Source organism: Gorilla gorilla, chromosome 4, assembly GCF_029281585.2.
Source record: "Gorilla gorilla gorilla isolate KB3781 chromosome 4, NHGRI_mGorGor1-v2.1_pri, whole genome shotgun sequence".
NCBI classification, from domain to species: Eukaryota; Metazoa; Chordata; class Mammalia; order Primates; family Hominidae; genus Gorilla; species Gorilla gorilla.
In genome coordinates, this window is record NC_073228.2 from 135,771,431 (window position 1) to 135,791,864 (window position 20,434).

Here is a 20,434-nt window from a genome sequence, read left to right on the forward strand (position 1 = left end):
CAACTGGAAGAGAGGGTATCAGTGACGGAAGATGAAATGAATGAAATGAAGTGAGAAGAGAAGTTTAGAGAAAAAATAATAAAAAGAAATGAACAAGGCTTCCAAGAAATATGTGACTATGTGAAAAGACCAAATCTACATCTGATTGGTGTACCTGAAAGTGACGGGGAGAATGGAACCAAGCTGGAAAACACTCTGCAGGATATTATCCAGGAGAACTGCCCCAATCTAGCAAGGCAGGCCAACATTCAAATTCAGGAAATACCGAGAACACCACAAAGATACTCCTCGAGAAGAGCAACTCCAAGACACATAATTGTCAGATTCACCAAAGTTGAAATGAAGGAAAAAATGTTAAGGGCAGCCAGAGAGAAAGGTCGGGTTACCCACAAAGGGAAGCCCATCAGACTAACAGCTGATCTCTCGGCAGAAACTCTACAAGCCAGAAGACAGTGGGGGCCAGTATTCAACATTCTTAAAGAAAAGAATTTTCAACCCAGAATTTCATATCCAGCCAAACTAAGCTTCATAAGTGAAGGAGAAATAAAATACTTTACAGACAAGCAAATGCTGAGAGATTTTGTCACCACCAGGCCTGCCCTAAAAGAGCTCCTGAAGGAAGCACTAAACACGGAAAGGAACAACCGGTACCAGGAACTGCAAAAACATGCAAAATTGTAAAGACCATCAAGGCTAGGAAGAAACTGCATCAACTAACGAGCAAAATAGCCAGCTGACATCATAATGACAGGATCATATTCACACATAACAATATTAACTTTGAATGTAAAGGGGCTAAATGCTCCAATTAAAAGACACAGACTGACAAATTGGATAAAGAGTCAAGACCCATCAGTGTGCTGTATTCAGGAAACCCATCTCACATGCAGAGACACACATAGGCTCAAAATAAAGGGATGGAGGGAGATCAACCAAGCAAATGGAAAAGAGAAAAAGGCAGGGGTTGTAATCCTAGTCTCTGATAAAACAGACTTTAAACCAACAAAGATCAAAAGAGACAAAGGAGGCCATTACATAATGGTAAAGGGATCAATTCAACAAGAAGAGCTAACTATCCTAAATATATATGCACCCAATATAGGAGCACCCAGATTCATAAAGCAAGTCCTTAGTGACCTACAAAGAGACTTAGACTCCCACACAATAATAATGGGAGACTTTAACACCCCACTGTCAACATCAGACAGATCAATGAGACAGAAAGTTAACAAGCATACCGAGGAATTGAACTCAGCTATGCACCAAGAGGACCTAATAGACATCTACAGAAATCTCCACCCCAAATCAACAGAATATACATTCTTTTCAGCACCACACCTATTCCAAAAGTGAACACATAGTTGGAAGTAAAGCACTCCTCAGCAAATGTAAAAGAACAGAAATTATAACAAACTGTCTCTCAGACCACAGTGCAATCAAACTAGAACTCATGATTAGAAAACTTACTCAAAACCACTCAACTAAATGGAAACTGAACAACCTGCTCCTGAATGACTACTGGGTAAATAATGAAATCAAGGCAGAAATAAAGATGTTCTTTGAAACCAACGAGAACAAAGACACAACATACCAGAATCTCTGGGACACATTCAAAGCAGTGTGTAGAGGGAAATTTATAGCACTAAATGCCCACAAGAGAAAGCAGGAAAGATCTAAAATTGACACCCTAACATCACAATGAAAATAACTCGAAAAGCCAGAGCAAACACATTCAAAAGCTAGCAGAAGGCAAGAAATAACTAAGATCAGAGCAGAACTGAAGGAAATAGAGACACAAAAAAACCCTTCGAAAAATTAATGAATCCAGGAGCTGGTTTTTTGAAAAGATCAACAAAATTGATAGACCGCTAGAAAGACTAATAAAGAAGAAAAGAGAGAAGAATCAAATAGACGCAATAAAAAATGATAAAGGGGATATCACCAGCGATCCCACAGAAATACAAACTACCATCAGAGAATACTATAAACACCTCTACGCAAATCAACTAGAAAATCTAGAAGAAATGGATAAATTCCTCGAAACATACATCCTCCCAAGACTAAACCAGGAAGAAGTTGAATCTCTGAATAGACCAATAACAGACTCTGAAATTGAGGCAATAATCAATAGCTTACCAACGAAAAAAGTCTAGGACCAGATGGATTCACAGCCGAATTCTACCAGAGGTACAAGAAGGAGCTGGTACCATTCCTTCTGAAACCATTCCAATCAATAGAAAAAGAGGGAATCCTCCCTAAATCATTTTATGAGGCCAGCATCATCCTGATACCAAAGCCTGGCAGAGACACAACAAAAAAAGGGAATTTTAGACAAGTATCCTTGATGAACATTGATGCAAAAATCCTCAGTAAAATACTGGCAAACTGAATCCAGCAGCACATCAAAAAGCTTATCCACCATGATCAAGTGGGCTTCATCCCTGGGATGCAAGGCTGGTTCAACATACGAAAATCAATAAACGTAATCCAGCATATAAACAGAACCAAAGACAAAAACCACATGATTATCTCAATAGATGCAGAAAAGGCCTTCGACAGAATTCAACAACCCTTCTTGCTAAAAACTCTCAATAAATTAGGTATTGATGGGACGTATCTCAAAATAATAAGAGCTATCTATGACAAACCCACAGCCAATATCATACTGAATGGCCAAAAACTGGAAGCATTCCCTTTGAAAACTGGCACAAGACAAGGATGCCCTCTCGCATTACTCCTATTCAACATAGTGTTGGAAGTTCCGGTCAGGGCAATCAGGCAGGAGAAGGAAATAAAGGGTATTCAATTAGGAAAAGAGGAAGTCAAATCGTCCCTGTTTGCAGATGACATGATTGTATATCTAGAAAACCCCATCTTCTAAGCCCAAAATCTCCTTAAGCTGATAGGCAACTTCAGCAAAGTCTCAGGATACAAAATCAATGTGCAAAAATCCCAAGCATTCTTATACACCAATAACAGAGAAACAGAGAGCCAAATCATGAGTGAACTCCCATTCACAATGGCTTCAAAGAGAATAAAATACCTAGGAATCCAACTTACAAGGGACGTGAAGGACCTCTTCAAGGAGAACTACAAACCACTGCTCAATGAAATAAAAGAGGATACAAACAAATGGAAGAACATTCCATGCTCATGGGTAGGAAGAATCAATATAGTGAAAATGGCCATACTGCCCCAGGTAATTTATAGATTCAAGGCCATTCCCATCAAGCTGCCAATGACTTTCTTCACATAATTGGAAAAAACTACTTTCAAGTTCATATGGAACCAAAAAAGAGCCCGCATCGCCAAGTCAATCCTAAGCCAAAAGAACAAAGCTGGAGGCATCACGCTACCTGACTTCAAACTATACTACCAGGCTACAGTAACCAAAACAGCATGGTACTGGTACCAAAACAGAGATATAGACCTATGGAACAGAACAGAGCCCTCAGAAATAATGTCGCATATCTACAACTACCTGATGTTTGACAAACCTGACAAAAACAAGCAATGGGGAAAGGATTTGCTATTTAATAAATGGTGCTGGGAAAACTGGCTAGCCATATGTAGAAAGCTGAAAATGGATCCCTTCCTTACATCTTATACAAAAATTAATTCAAGATGGATTAAAGACTTACATGTTAGACCTAAAGCCATAAAAACCCTAGAAGAAAACCTAGGCAATACCATTCAGGATGTAGGCATGGGCAAGGACTTCATGTCTAAAACACCAGAAGCAATGGCAACCAAAGCCAAAATTGACAAATGGGATCTAATTAAACTAAAGAGATTCGGCACAGCAAAAGAAACTACCATCAGAGTGAACAGGCAACCTACAGAATGGAAGAAAATTTTTGCAATCTACTCATCTGACAAAGGGCTAATATCCAGAATCTACAATGAACTCAAACAAATTTACAAGAAAAAAACAAACAACCCCATCAAAAAGTGGGCAAAGGATATGAGCAGACACTTCTCAAAAGAAGACATTTATGCAGCCAACAGACACATGAAAAAATGCTCATCATCACTGGCCATCAGAGAAATGCAAATCAAAACCACAATGAGATACCATCTCACACCAGTTAGAATGGTGATCATTAAAAAGTCAGGAAACAACAGGTGCTGGAGAGGATGTGGAGAAATAGGAACACTTTTACACTGTTGGTGGGACTGTAAACTAGTTCAACCATTGTGGAAGTCAGTGTGGCGATTCCTCAGGGATCTAGAACTAGAAATACCATTTGACCCAGCCATCCCATTACTGGGTATATACCCAAAGGATTATAAATCATGCTGCTATAAAGACACATGCACATGCATGTTTATTGAGGCACTATTCACAATAGCAAAGACTTGGAACCAACCTGAATGTCCAACGATGATAGACTGGATTAAGAAAATGTGGTGCATATACACCATGGAATACTATGCAGCCATAAAAAATGATGAGTTCATGTCCTTTGTAGGTACATGGATGAAACTGGAAACCGTCATTCTCAGCAAACTATCGCAAGGACAAAAATCCAAACACCACATGTTCTCACTCATAGGTGGGAACTGAACAATGAGAACACATGGACACAGGAAGGTGAACATCACACACTGGGGCCTGTTGTGGGGTGGGGGGAGGGGGGAGGGATAGCATTAGGAGATATACCTAATGCTAAATGAGGAGTTAATGGGTGCAGCACACCAACATGGCACATGTATACATATGTAACAAACCTGCACGTTGTGCACATGTACCCTAAAAGTTAAAGTATAATAATAATAAAATGTAAAAAAAAAGCAAAATTATGTAATAAAAAGTTGAATTTTTTTTAATGATTAAAAAAGTAGGTAAAAACAAACAAACAGAAACTAACTACTAACCTGCCTGGAATACCATAAACAAAATATATAATTAATGAAAGCTACTCAAAAAGTAGCTCTTGCTATATACAAAATAAAGTCCAAATTTTTCCCTAAAGGCCTCCAGATTCCAGCTGGGTGTGATGGCTCATACCTGTACCAACACTTTGGGAGGTTGAAGCGGGTGGATCGCTTGAACCCAGGAGTTCAAGGCCAGACTGAGCAACATGTTGAAACCCTGTCTCTACCAAAAATATGAAAATTAGCCATTTGTGGCAGTGTGTGCCTGTAGTCCCAGCTACTAGGTAGGCTGAGGCAAGAGAATCATTTGAGTCTGAGGAGGTCAAGGTTACAGTGAGTGGTGAGAAAGCCACTGCACTCCAGCCTGGGTGACAGAGGAAGACCTTGTTTCAAAAAAAAACAAAAGAAAACAAAAAAAGACCCCGATTCCATGCCTAACGTAATGATTCATAAGTAATCTTCAGCATTATTCAAAGGAAAGTTGGAAAAAATGTAAAGCACACTGGTCCCTGCACCCTGCCCCCCAGTCACCCATCCACAGTTTTGTCTACCACAGTTTCAGTTACCTGTGGTCAACCACAATCCAAAATATAAAATGGAAAGTTCTGGAAATAAACAATTTGTAAGTTTTAAATTGCACACCATTCTGAGTAGCATGATGAAATCGTGTGCCATCCCCCTCAGTCCAGTCCACTCTAGGCTCAATCATCCCTTTATCCAGCATATCCATGATAGACATACTATCTGCTCATTAGTTACTCAGTAGCTGTCTCAGTTATCAGATCAAAAACATGTAGTATATATAGGGTTCAGTACTATCCACATCCACTGGGGGTCTTGGGATGTATCCCTCACAGATGAGGGGGGACTACTATACATTTTCATTCTCTTTCATTAAACTTATATAGAGTATATACTCATTTATAAGCTGCATAGCTTTTCCATAAATTGAATAATCTATTTGATAAACTCCCAAAATGCTTTTAATTATTGACTTAAATAGCTGAAAAGGAATTCCTATAAAAGTATTGGTTGGCTGGGCGCGGTGGCTCACGCCTGTAATCCCAGCACTTTGGGAGGCCGAGGCGGACGGATCACCAGGTCAGGAGATCGAGACCATCCTGGCTAACACAGTGAAACCCTGTCTCTACTAAAAATACAAAAAATTATCCAGGCGTAGTGGCAGGCACCCGTAGTCCCAGCTACTCGGGAGGCTGAGGCAGGAGAATGGCATGAACCCAGGAGGCAGAGCTTGCAGTGAGCCAAGATCATGCTACTGCACTCCACCCTGGATGACAGAGTGAAACTCTGTCTCAAAAAAAAAAAAAGTATTGGTTAAGGCTGGGTACAGTGGCTCATGCCTGTAATTCCAGGACTTTGGAAGGCTGAGGTGGTAGGATCGCTTGAGGCCATGAGTTTGAGATGAGCCTGGACAACAAGTGATACCCCATCTTTACAAAAAAATTTAAAAATTAGCTTGGCATGGCAGTGCATGCATGCCTGTAGTTCCAGTTACTCAGGGGGTTGAAACAGGAGAACAGCCAGAAGTTCAAGGCTGTAGTGAGCTATGATCACAGCACTGAACTCTAACCTGGGTGACAGAAATGAGACCCCATTTCTTAAAAAAAAAAAAAAGTAAATTTAAACTGTTAGTTAAAAGTATATTCTTTATTAATGAAATGTATTATGATTTATGTAGTTATTCTGCTTCAATACTTGCTTTTTTCTTTGTTTTTTCAGGGGTTGAAGGGCAAGTTTTCTCAGCAAGTAAAATCTCACAAGCTGCATTATCTATAAATAAAAACATAGTTCAGTATTCTACTTATTTCAACTGTCATTAACTATGAGTCCAAAGGACAAGAGAATTCAAATTTGACAAAACAAAACAATATTTTTAAAACCCCTGATTTTAATGACTGCACCTTTGTCAATAATTAAACAAGAAAAATTAATGTATGTTGAATAATAAAAACATCCTTATCTTAAGAGCTCCAGGTTTCACAGAAGCAAATAAAAAATATGTAAAATATTTTCTTTTCAGTTAGTAGGGAAAGTTGCATGTGATTATACTTCTTCATTCATTATCCTACCATTTCCACTCTCCACATTTTCAAGCTCTTTTTCTACTACAATTTTTTCTTTTTTCTTTTTTTAAATTTCAATAGCTTTAGGGATACAAGTGGTTTTTGGTTATATGGAAAAATTGTACAGTGGCGAAGCCTCGGCTTTTAGTGTACCTGTTTACTGCAACTTTTCTATCAGCATTTTAAACATTCTCAAGCCTGTTTCATCAAAAACTTTCCTTGTACCTCATATCCACCTCCTGCTATAGCCCCTGTATCTCCTCTTGCCCACAGGCAAATTTCTTAAAAGATCTGTCCACATATACCAACTTTATTTCCTCTCCTCCTATTTACTTCCAAATCCAAAGTATGCAGTTGCACTTCCACCAATATCAGCAGAAACCTTTCCTGTCCTACCTCACTGGACCTTACTACAACAGGCTGGAACATTTCTAACCTGGCTCCTTTTTATGTCTCTTCTTCAGTCTTGAGTCTTCCCTTTTCCTCTCTCTGGACTCAATCCAAGCAACAAGTATTTATTGAGTGTCTGCTATGTGCCAATTTTGCCTATCATATGCATTTAAAATTGCATATTCAGCTTTTCTTTTTCTTTTTTTGAGATGGAGTCTCACTCTGTTCCCCAGGCTGGAGGGCAGTGGCGTGATCCGGGCTCACGGCAAACTCCACCTCTCGGGTTCAAGCAATTCTCCTGCCTCAGCCTCCCAAGTAGCTGAGATTACAGGCACACACCACCACGCCCAGCTAATATATATATAATTTTTTTTTGAGACGGAGTTTTGCTCTTTGTTGCCCAGGCTGGAGTGCAGTGGCGCGATCTAGGCTCACTGCAACCTCTGCCTCTCGGGTTCAAGCGATTCTCCTGTCTCAGCCTCCCGAGTAGCTGGGATTACAGGTGTCTGCCACCACGCCCGGCTAATTTTTGTATTTTTTTTTTTTTTTAGTAGAGACAGGGTTTCACCATGTTGGCCAGGCTGGTCTCAAACTCCTGACCTCAGGTGATCTGCCCACCTCAGCCTCTCAAAGTGTTGGGATCACAGGCGTGAGCCAACGTGCCCGGCCTATTTTTTTTTTTTTTTAAGTAGAGACGGGGTCTCACCATGTTGGCCAGGCTGGTCTCAAACTCCTGACCTCAAGTGATCCGCCTGCCTCGGCCTCCCAAAGCACTGGGATTACAGGCGTAAGCCATGATACCCGGTCCAGCTTTTCTTTATTCTTAACAATACTACCTTGAATTAAGGCACCAAAAGATTTTTCTTTAGGTTTCAATAGCATTTCAATTCACCTCCCTCTGCAGTCCATTATCCTTGTATACTTAAAATGCAAATATTGTTTGCTTAACACTCTTCAAAGGCTTTCTACTGCCCCCAAGTTAAACTCAAGCTCCTTAATTTACCATTACAAACTCCTTCTTTTTATGATCTGTGTATTTCTTATGTATTCCTCAGCCTTACTACAGAGGCTAATAGGGTTGCCAGATAAAATACACTATGCCCAGTTAAATGTGAATTTCAAATAAACACTGAATAATATTTTAGTATATCACATTTAATAGCACAAGCATGAGCAATATTTAGGACATACATATCTTAAAAATTATTTGCTGTTTATTAGAATTCAAATTTAACTGGGTATTCTGTAACTTTATTTGCTAAATCTGTTAATCCTAGAGACTAATCACTCCTGCCATATGGATCTTTGAGGGTAAGAAGCAACAGGTGGGTTTGAGAGCTCTGTAGGAGATAAAACTAATACCAAGATTTGGAAATAGATTAGATATTAGCCTGAAAAATGACAAAAAAGGAAGTGTTAAGGATAACATTCAGGTTTCTGGTTTGCTAAACCACATCTGTTAACCAACATGGAGGACAATAGTGTAGGACCAGGTTAGGTCTTGGCTGTGACAATTCTTAGTCCTCAATCCTCATTTGATTTCATAATCTTGATAACTTTTGTCATAGCTGGTATTATTCCTTCCTTAAAACACTCTCCTCTCCTGGCTTCATCATTCTTTCCTGGTTTTCCTACTACAGCACAAGCCACTAGGTCTCAGGGTTTTTTGCCGGATATTTATTTCTCCCTTTCCCTACCTCTAAATGTTGGAGTGTCCCATTTCCATTCACTGTGTATGTTTTTTAAAAATTATTTTTACCTCCTACATGATTTCATTTAATCCTATGGCTTCAAAACATCTCTTTGCTGACTCCAAATATGTATCCATAGCCCCAGCCTCTGGTCTGGAGTTCTCCAGACTCCTGCATCATAAACTGCCTTCATGACATCTCCACTTGAAAGCTAATAAGCCTTTCAGTTTTTAAAGATTTTATTGAAGTATACCATATATATAATAACAGTCACAATCTTGGTATATATGTATTCATCCATGTATCTACCACCCAGATCAAGATACAAAATATTTCCAGCACCTGAGAAGTTTTCTATGTGTTCTTTCCTTGTTGGCACCCTTTCTCCAAAGACTACCACTGTTTCGACATGTCACCCAGAAGAGTCTTGCCTGTTCTTGAACTTTATATATATGAAATTATATAGTATATACATGTGTGTTCTTTCACAAAACTTAATGTGTATGGGCTGACAGATCAAATTTAATATGTCCAAAAAAATTCTCTTAACCATTCTCCCAACTTGGTCTGCCCTATAGTGCTCCCATCTCAATAAATGGTACCATCATTCATCCAACTTCTCAAGAATTTAATATTCATCCTTGACTTCTATTTTTTTCTCTTACCTAATATCCAGCCTAATCACAAATTCCTAGTATATCTGCCTTTAAAATATATTCCAAATCAGACCACTGCTACCATCATGGTTTAAAACACTATTATCTGATCACTGTAATAGTTTAATAAGGTCTCCTTGCTTCTACTCTTGCCCTCTTAATCTATTCTCCACATAACAGCCAAAATGATAATTCTAAAATATATAATCTGAGTCTTTGGAACATAGAAAAGTACCACCTCTTAGAACCTTAGGACCACAGATGCACTGGACCCAGACACATAGAACTCAAGGGCTCTTGGAAGCTTGGAATTTCTCCAGTTTACAGCTTGCTCCTCTGGAGTGATGGACAAAGCAGAAAGAATAGGTGAAACACAGTAGTTTCTCAGATTTATATTTAGATTATTTTCCATCTTACTACAACATATATGAATATCCTAAAATGGTAATGTCAGGTGTTGTAGCTACCGACCTATGGGGCTATTTAAATTCATTTAAAATGAAATAAAATGTAAAATAAAAAAATATATATCTGATCATGTCATCCCTCTGCTCTAAGATGATCTAAGATGTATTTCTCAGTACATTTAGAATAAAATCCATAGTCCTTACAATAGTATATAAGGCTCTACTTTATACAACCCGGTTAGCTCTCTGACCACAATTTCAACCATTCATCTTCTTGCTCACTGTGCTCCAGCCACACTGACCTCTTTCCTCTCCCTCAAACATGCCAAGCACATTCCCATCTCGTGGTTTTTTCACTTATTGTTCCCTTTGCCTGGCATGCTCTGCCCCCCAGGTTTCCACAAGGCTGACTCTCTAATTTTATTGAGGCTCTCACCTCCTCAGAGAGGCCTATCCTGATTGCTCTATCTAAAATAGCATGCCTAGTTACACCTCTTTACCCTACCTTATATTCCTTAGTTACTGTTATTTCTATTTGACATTATATATTTATTTATCTGTTTATTATCTTTTTTTCCACTGTGTAACATTTGTTCTATTAGGGCAAGGATACTGTCATGTTTCCCGGTAACTAAAAGAGTTTATGTCATACTTAGGTGCTTAATAAATATTTGCTGAATGAACTAAATTAATGAACACTAAATTGAGATGCCTCTAAAATATCCAAGAGGAGATATCTAGAAGGCAGCCGCATATAATGGTCTTAACCTCAGAGGAGAAGAGTCTAGGTTAAGAGAAAACCTGGAAATCCTGCCTATTACAAGACACCTATATATATCAGGCAGAAGATAAAGAGATTAGAATCTAGGAACTAACTTTGAAGAACTCCCACATTTAATGACTGATGTTGGCAATTAAGATTGCAAGTCTGAACAGGAGTTGCTTGAGAAGTACTTTCTTGTTTATTTGTTTATCTCTATTACTAGACCATACAATCCTTGACAGCAAGAAAAACAACCATTTCTGAATTTCTTAACACTTAGTAGAAGAGCCTGGCACACGGTTGAAACACAGCTGGATTTGTTGAATTAAGAAATGTATAAGGAAGGACAAAGCAAGATGGCCGAATAGAAGACTCCACTGATCATTGCCCCTGCAAGGACACCAATTTAACAACTATCTACACACAAAAAGCACCTTCATAAGAACCAAAATTCAGATGAGCACTCACAGTATCTGGTTTTAACTTCATGTTGCTAAAAGAGGCACTGGAAAAGGTTAAGAAAGACAGTCTTGAATCACCAGTGCCACACCTCCTTCATCCCCCCACAGCAGCCCTGTGGCATGTAGACAGAATCTGTGCATTTGGAAGGAGAGTAAAGGGATTGTGAGACATTGCACTGAACTCAATGCTGCCCTGTCAAGTGGAAAGCAAATCTGGGCTGAACTCAGCTGGTGCCCACCCATGGAGGGAGTATTTAAACCAGACCTAGCCAAAGGGAAATCGCCTATTCCAACAGGCAGAACTTGAGTTCCAGCAAGCCTTGCCACTATGGAATAAAATGCTCTGGGACCCTAAATAAACTTGAAAGTCTAGGCTACAAGGACTGTAACTCCCAGGCGAGTCCTAGTGCTGAACTGAGCTCAGAGCCAGTGGACTTGGGGTGGGCAGGGCGGGGTGGTGGGGGGGAGCGGGGATGTGACCTACTGGGACACCAGCCAAGGCAGCTAAGAGAGTGCTTGTGCCACCCCTCTCACAACCCCAGGCTGCACAGCTCATGGCTCCAAAAAAGACCCCTTCCTTTTGCTTGAGGAGAAGAGAGAAAAGAGTAAAGAGGACATTGTCTTCCATCTTGGATACCAGCTCAGCCATAGCAGCGTAGGGTACCAGGAAGAGCAGTAAGGCTCTGGCTCCCAGACAACGTTTCTAGACACACCCTGGGCCAGAAGGGAACCCACTGCCTTGAAGGGAAGGAAGACCCAATCCTGGCAGGTTTCATCACCTGCTGATTAAAGAGCCCTTGGGCCCTAAATAACCAGCAATGATACCAGGTAGTATACCATGGCCCTTGGGTGAGACTCTGAGACTGGCTGCAGGTGACACTCAGCACATTCCCAGCTATGGTGGTTATGGGAAGAGACTCTCTGCCTGAGAAAAGTGAGGGAAATGTAAAGGAGATTTTATCTTGCACCTTAGATACCAGCTCAGCCACAGAAGGGTAGAGCACCAAGCAGGCTCTTGGGGGTCCCTAATTCCAGGCCTTGGCTCTTGGACAGCATTTCTGGATGTGCCCTGGGCCAGAGAGGAGTCCACTGCCCTGAAGGGTGAGTCCCAGGCAGCATTTGCCATAAGCTGACTGAAGAGCCCTTGGGTCTTAAAGGAACACTGGTGGGTACCCTGGCAGTACTCCCCATGGGCCTGTGGTGGCCGTGGCCGCAGGGTGAGGCTCCTCTGCCTGTGGAAAGAAGAGAGAAGAGTGGGAAGGACTATGTCCCATGGTATGAGTGCCAGCTCAGCCACAGTACAACATAACACCAAGTAAAGTGCTAAGGGTTTTCACTCTAATTCCTGGCTCATGGACAGCCACTCTGGACCTGCCCAGGGTCTGGGGGAACTTGCCACCCTGCAGGGAAGGACATAAGCTTAGCTGGCTTCATCACCTGTTGTTTGCAGAGCCTTAGGGCCTTGAGAAAACACAGGCAATAGCCAGGTATTAGTTACAATGAGCCTTGGGTGAGACCCAGTGCTGTGCTGGCTTTAGTTCTGACCAAGCACAGTCCCAATATTGGGAATTGGAGGCCACAGAGGTGCTTGTGTTACCCCACCCCCAGCTGCAGGCCACTCAGAACTGAAAGAGAGAGAGAGAGAGAGAGAGAGAGAGAGAGAGAGAGAGGGATTGAGATTGATTCTGTTTGTATGGGAGAAAGTAAGGGAAGAGAAAAAGAGTCTCTACCTGGTAATCCAGATAATTCTTTCAGATCTTATCTAAGACCACCAAGGTGGTACCTCCATAAGTCTGCAAGAACTACAGTGTTACTGGGCTTTGGGTGCCGCGTAATGAAGATACAGTTTAGATCACAACACCCAAGTCCTTTCAAATACCTGGAAAGTCTTCCTAAGAAGGACAGGTACAAACAAGCCCAGAGTGCAAAACTTACAAGAAATAGCTAACTCTTCAGAGTCCAGACACCAACAAACATCTACAAGCATCAGTACTATCCAGGAAAACATAACAGCTCAGCCACAGAGGGGCAGAGCACCAAACAGGTTCACCAAATGAACCAAGTAAAGCACCAGGGACCAATCCTGGAGAAACAGAGATATATGAGCTTTTAGACAGATAATGCAAAATAGCTGTTTTGAGGAAATTCAAAGAAATTTAAAATAACACAGAGAAGAAATTCAGAATTCTGTCTGGTAAATTTTACAAAGAAATTTAAATAACTAAAAAGAAATAAGAAATTCTGGAGTTGAAAAATGCAACTGACACTTTGAAGAATCCATCAGAGCCTTTTAATGGCAGAATTGATCTAGCAGAAGAAAGCATTAGTGAGCTTGAAGACAGGTTATTTAAAAATACATAGAGAAGACCAAAGAAAAAAGAATAAAAAACAATGAAGCATGTTTACAAGATCTAGAAAATAGCTTCGAAACGGCAAATCTAAGGGTTGTTGGCCTTAAACAGTAGGTAGAGAAAAAGACAGGGGCAGAAAGTTTATTCAAAGGGATAACAACATGGAATTTCCCAAATCTAGAGAAAGATATCAATATCAAGTACAAGAAGATTATAGAAGACCAAGAATATTTAACCCAAAGACTACTTTAAGGCATTTAATAATCAAACTCTTAAAGTTCAAGGATAAAGAAAAGATCTTAAGAGCAGCAAGAAAAAAGAAACACAACATACAATGGAGCTTCACTAGGAGCAGACTTTTCAGTGGAAAACCTACACTCCAGGGGAGAACAGCATGACATATTTAAAGTGCTGAAGGAAAACAACTTTTACTCTACAATAGTATATCAGGCAAAAATATCCTTTAAGCACCAAGGAGAATCACAGACCTTCCCACAAACAAAAGCTGAGGGATGTCATGAGTGCCAGACCTGTCCTATAAGAAATTCCAAAGAGAGTACTTCATTTACAAAGAAAAGGACATGAATGAGCAATTAGAAATAATGTGAAGCTACGAAACTCATTGGTAATAATAAGGTCACAGAAAAACACAAAGTATTATAACAGCGTAATTGTGGTGTGTAAACTACTCTTATCTCTTTATTTTTTATTTTTTTATTATACTTTAAGTTCTAGGGTACATGTGCACAACATGCAGGTTTGTTACACAGGTATGTGCCATGTTGGTTTGCTGCACCCATCAACTCGTCATTTACATTAGGTATTTCTCCTAATGCTATCCATCCCCCAGCTCCCCATCCCCTGACAAGCCCCAGTGTGTGATTTCCTCGCCATGTGTCCAAGTGTTCTCATTGTTCAATTCCCACCTATGGGTAAGAACATGCGGAATTTGGTTTTCTGTTCTTGTGATGGTTTGCTGAGAATGATGGTTTCCAGCTTCACCCATGCCCCTGCAAAGGACATGAACTCATCCTTTTTTATGGCTGCATAGTATTCCATGGGGTATATGTGCCACATTTTCTTAATCCAGTCTATCATTGATGGACATTTAGGTTGGTTCCAAGTCTTTGCTATTGTGAAGAGTGCTGCAATAAACATATTGTTTATATGTGTGCATGTGTCTTTATAGTAGCATGATTTATAATCCTTTGGGTATATACCCAGTAAGGGGATCACTGGGTCAAATGGTATTTCTAGTTCTAGAACTTTGAGGAATTGCCACACTGTCTTCCACAATGGTTGAACTAATTTACACTCCCACCAACAGTGTAAAAGCATTCCTATTTCTCCACATCCTCTCCAGCATCTGTTGTTTCCTGACTTTTTCATGATCACCATTCTAACTGGTGTGAGATGGTAATTCACTGTGCTTTGGATTTGCATTTATCTGATGACCAGCGATGATGAGCATTATTTCATGTGTCTGTTGGTTGCATAAAGGTCTTCTTTTGAGAAGGGTCTGTTCATATCCTTTGCCCATTTTTTGACGGGTTTTTTTCTTGTAAATTTGTTTTTTTTAAATTGTATTATTATTATACTTTAAGTTTTAGAGTACATGTGCACAACATGCAGGTTTGTTACATATGTATACATGTGCCATGTTGGTGTGCTGCACCCATTAACTCCTCATTTAGCATTAGGTATATCTCCTAATGCTATCCCTCGCCCCCTCCCCCCACCCCACAACAGGCCCCAGTGTGTGATGTTCACCTTCCTGTGTCCATGTGTTCTCACTGTTCAATTCCCACCTATGAGTGAGAATATGCGGTGTTTGGTTTTTTGTCCTTGCGATAGTTTGCTGAGAATGACGGTTTCCAGTTTCATCCATGTCCCTACAAAGGACATGAACTCATCATTTTTTATGGCTGCATAGTATTCCATGGTATATATGCACCACATTTTCTTAATCCAGTCTATCATCGTTGGACATTTGGGTTGGTTCCAGGTCTTTGCTATTGTGAATAGTGCCTCAGTAAACATACGTGTGCATGTGTCTTTATAGCAGCATGATTTATAATCCTTTGGGTATATACCCAGTAATGGGATGGCTGGGTCAAATGGTATTTCTAGTTCTAGATCCCTGAGGAATCGCCACACTGACTTCCACAATGGTTGAACTAGTTTACAGTCCCACCAACAGTGTAAAAGTGTTCCTATTTCTCCACATCCTCTCCAGCACCTGTTGTTTCCTGACTTTTTAATGATCACCATTCTAACTGGTGTGAGATGGTATCTCATTGTGGTTTTGATTTGCATTTCTCTGATGGCCAGTGATGATGAGCATTTTTTCATGTGTCTGTTGGCTGCATAAATGTCTTCTTTTGAGAAGTGTCTGCTCATATCCTTTGCCCACTTTTTGATGGGGTTGTTTGTTTTTTTCTTGTAAATTTGTTTGAGTTCATTGTAGATTCTGGATATTAGCCCTTTGTCAGATGAGTAGATTGCAAAAATTTTCTTCCATTCTGTAGGTTGCCTGTTCACTCTGATGGTAGTTTCTTTTGCTGTGCCGAATCTCTTTAGTTTAATTAGATCCCATTTGTCAATTTTGGCTTTGGTTGCCATTGCTTCTGGTGTTTTAGACATGAAGTCCTTGCCCATGCCTACATCCTGAATGGTATTGCCTAGGTTTTCTTCTAGGGTTTTTATGGCTTTAGGTCTAACATGTAAGTCTTTAATCCATCTTGAATTAATTTTTGTATAAGATGTAAGGAAGGGATCCATTTTCAGCTTTCTACATATGGCTAGCCAGTTTTCCCAGCACCATTTATTAAATAGCAAATCCTTTCCCCATTGCTTGTTTTTGTCAGGTTTGTCAAACATCAGGTAGTTGTAGATATGCGACATTATTTCTGAGGGCTCTGTTCTGTTCCATAGGTCTATATCTCTGTTTTGGTACCAGTACCATGCTGTTTTGGTTACTGTAGCCTGGTAGTATAGTTTGAAGTCAGGTAGCGTGATGCCTCCAGCTTTGTTCTTTTGGCTTAGGATTGACTTGGCGATGCGGGCTCTTTTTTGGTTCCATATGAACTTGAAAGTAGTTTTTTCCAATTATGTGAAGAAAGTCATTGGCAGCTTGATGGGAATGGCCTTGAATCTATAAATTACCTGGGGCAGTATGGCCATTTTCACTATATTGATTCTTCCTACCCATGAGCATGGAATGTTCTTCCATTTGTTTGTATCCTCTTTTATTTCATTGAGAAGTGGTTTGTAGTTCTCCTTGAAGAGGTCCTTCACGTCCCTTGTAAGTTGGATTCCTAGGTATTTTATTCTCTTTGAAGCCATTGTGAATGGGAGTTCACTCATGATTTGGCTCTCTGTTTCTCTGTTATTGGTGTATAAGAATGCTTGGGATTTTTGCACATTGATTTTGTATCCTGAGACTTTGCTGAAGTTGCCTATCAGCTTAAGGAGATTTTGGGCTTAGAAGATGGGGTTTTCTAGATATACAATCATGTCATCTGCAAACAGGGACGATTTGACTTCCTCTTTTCCTAATTGAATACCCTTTATTTCCTTCTCCTGCCTGATTGCCCTGACCGGAACTTCCAACACTATGTTGAATAGGAGTAATGCGAGAGGGCATCCTTGTCTTGTGCCAGTTTTCAAAGGGAATGCTTCCAGTTTTTGGCCATTCAGTATGATATTGGCTGTGGGTTTGTCATAGATAGCTCTTATTATTTTGAGATACGTCCCATCAATACCTAATTTATTGAGAGTTTTTAGCAAGAAGGGTTGTTGAATTCTGTCGAAGGCCTTTTCTGCATCTATTGAGATAATCATGTGGTTTTTGTCTTTGGTTCTGTTTATATGCTGGATTACGTTTATTGATTTTCGTATGTTGAACCAGCCTTGCATCCCAGGGATGAAGCCCACTTGATCATGGTGGATAAGCTTTTTGATGTGCTGCTGGATTCAGTTTGCCAGTATTTTATTGAGGATTTTTGTGAAGGATATTGGTCTAAAATTCTCTTTTTTTGTTGTGTCTCTGCCAGGCTTTTGGATCAGGATGATGTTGGCCTCATAAAATGATTTAGGGAGGATTCCCTCGTTTTCTATTGATTGGAATAGTTTCAGAAGGAATGGTACCAGCTCCTTCTTGTACCTCTGGTAGAATTCGGCTGTGAATCCATCTGGTCCTAGACTTTTTTTGGTTGGTAAGCTATTAATTATTGCCTCAATTTCAGAACCTGTTATTGGTCTACTCAAAGATTCAACTTCTTCCTGGTTTAGTCTTGGGAGGGTCGAGGAACTTATCCATTTATGTGTCGAGGAATTTATCCATTTCTTCTAGATTTTCTAGTTTATTTGCATAGAGGTGTTTATAGTATTCTCTGATGGTAGTTTGTATTTCTGTGGGATCAGTGGTGATATCTCCTTTGTCATTTTTTATTGCGTCTATTTGATTCTTCTCTCTTTTCTTCTTTATTAGTCTTGCTAGTGGTCTATCAATTTTGTTGATCTTTTCAAAAAACCAGCTCCTGGATTCATTGATTTTTTGAAGGGTTTTTTGTGTCTCTATTTCCTTCAGTTCTGCTCTGATCTTACTTATTTCTTGCCTTCTTCTAGCTTTTGAATGTGTTTGCTCTGGCTTTTCGAGTTATTTTAATTGTGATGTTAGGGTGTCAATTTTAGATCTTTCCTGCTTTCTCTTGTGGGCATTTAGTGTTATAAATTTCCCTCTACACACTGTTTTGAATGTGTCCCAGAGAGTCTGGTATGTTGTGTCTTTGTACTCGTTGGTTTCAAAGAACAGTTTTATTTCTGCCTTCATTTTGTTATGTACCCAGTAGTCATTGAGGAGCAGGTTGTTCAGTTTCCATGTAGTTGAGCAGTTTTGAGCGAGTTTCTTAATCCTGAGTTCTAGTTTGATTGCACTGTGGTCTGAGAGTTTGTTATGATTTCTGTTCTTTTACATTTGCTGAGGAGTGTTTTACTTCCAACTATGTAGTCAGTTTTGGAATAGGTGTGGTGTGGTGCTGAAAAGAATGCATATTCTGTTGATTTGGGGTGGCGAGTTATGTAGATGTCTATTAGGTCTGCTTGGTGCATAGCTGAGTTCAATTCCTGTATATCCTTGTTAACTTTCTGTCTTGTTGATCTGTCTAATGTTGTCAGTGGGGTGTTAAAGTCTCCCACTATTATTGTGTCGGAATCTAAGTCTCTTTGTAGGTCACTAAGGACTTGCTTTATGAATCTGGGTGCTCCTGTATTGGATGCATATATATTTAGGATAGTTAGCTTTTCTTGTTGAATTGATCCCTTTACCATTATGTAATGGCCTCCTTTGTCTTTTTTGATCTTTGTTGGTTTAAAGTCTGTTTTATCAGAGACGAGGATTGTAACCCCTGCCTTTTGTTGTTTTCCATTTGCTTGGTAGATCTTCCTCCATCCCATTATTTTGAGCCTATGTGTGTCTCCGCATGTGAAATGGTTTTCCTGAATACAGCACACTGATGGGTCTTGACTCTTTATCCAATTTGCCAGTCTGTGTCTTTTAATTGGAGCATTTAGCCCATTTATATTTAAGGTTAATATTGTTATGTGTGAATTTGATCCTGTCATTATGATGTCAGCTGGTCATTTTGCTCATTAGTTGATGCAGCTTCTTCGTAGCTTTGATGGTCTTTACAATTTGGCATGTTTTTGCAGTGGCTGGTACAAGTTGTTCTTTTCCATGTTTAGTGCTTCCTTCAGAAGCTCTTTTAGGGCAGGCCTGGTGGTGACAAAATCTCTCAGCATTTGCTTGTCTGTAAAGGATTTTATTTCTCCTTCACTTATGAAGCTTAGTTTGGCTGGATATGAAATTCTGGGTTGAAAATTCTTTTCTTTAAGAATGTTGAATATTGGACCCCACTCTCTTCTGGCTTGTAGAGCTTCTGCCGAGAGATCAGCTGTTAGTCTCATGGGCATCCCTTTTTGGGTAACCCAACCTTTCTCTGTGGCTGCCCTTAACATTTTTTCCTTCATTTCAACTTTGGTGAATCTGACAATTATGTGTCTTGGAGTTGCTCTTCTCGAGGAGTATCTTTGTGGCGTTCTCTGTATTTCCTGAATTTGAATGTTGGCCTGCCTTGCTAGATTGGGGAAGTTCTCCTGAATAGTATCCTGCAGAGTGTTTTCCAGCTTGGTTCCATTCTCCGCATCACTTTCAGGTACACCAATCAGACGTAATTTGGTCTTTTCACACAGTCCCATTTTTCTTGGAGGCTTTGTTCGTTTCTTTTTATTCTTTTTTCTCTAAACTTCTCCTCACTTCATTTCATTCATTTCATCTTCCATCACTGACACCCTTTCTTCCAGTTGATTGCATTGGCTACTGAGGCTTATGCATTCATCACGTAGTTCTTGTGCCGTGGTTTTCAGCTCCATCAGATCCTTTAAGGACTTCTCTGCATTGGTTATTCTAGTTATCCATTCATCTAATTTTTCTTCAAGGTTTTTAATATCTTTGCTATTGGTTCGAACTTCCTCCTTTAGCTCGGAGTAGTTTGATCATCTGAAGCCTGCTCTCAACTCGTCAAAGTCATTCTCCGTCCAGCTTTGTTCTGTTGCTGGTGAGGAGCTGCGTTCCTTTGGAGGAGGAGAAGTGCTCTGATTTTTAGAGTTTCCAGTTTTTCTGCTCTGTTTTTTCCCCATCTTTGTGGTTTTATGTACCTTTGGTCTTTGATGATGGTGACGTACAGATGGGTT

At 40.0% G+C, this 20,434-nt stretch overlaps 1 protein-coding gene across 1 annotated transcript in view; it reads right to left on the reverse strand.

The window, feature by feature from the left end:
- Positions 1-20,434, reverse strand: part of MEIKIN (meiotic kinetochore factor) — a 149,242-nt gene that overhangs the window by 69,796 nt on the left and 59,012 nt on the right. The window contains exon 9 of the mRNA XM_019026530.4: positions 6,599-6,669. Within this exon, the coding sequence (XP_018882075.1) occupies positions 6,599-6,669 (71 nt within the window). The remainder of the gene's footprint in view (positions 1-6,598; positions 6,670-20,434) is intronic.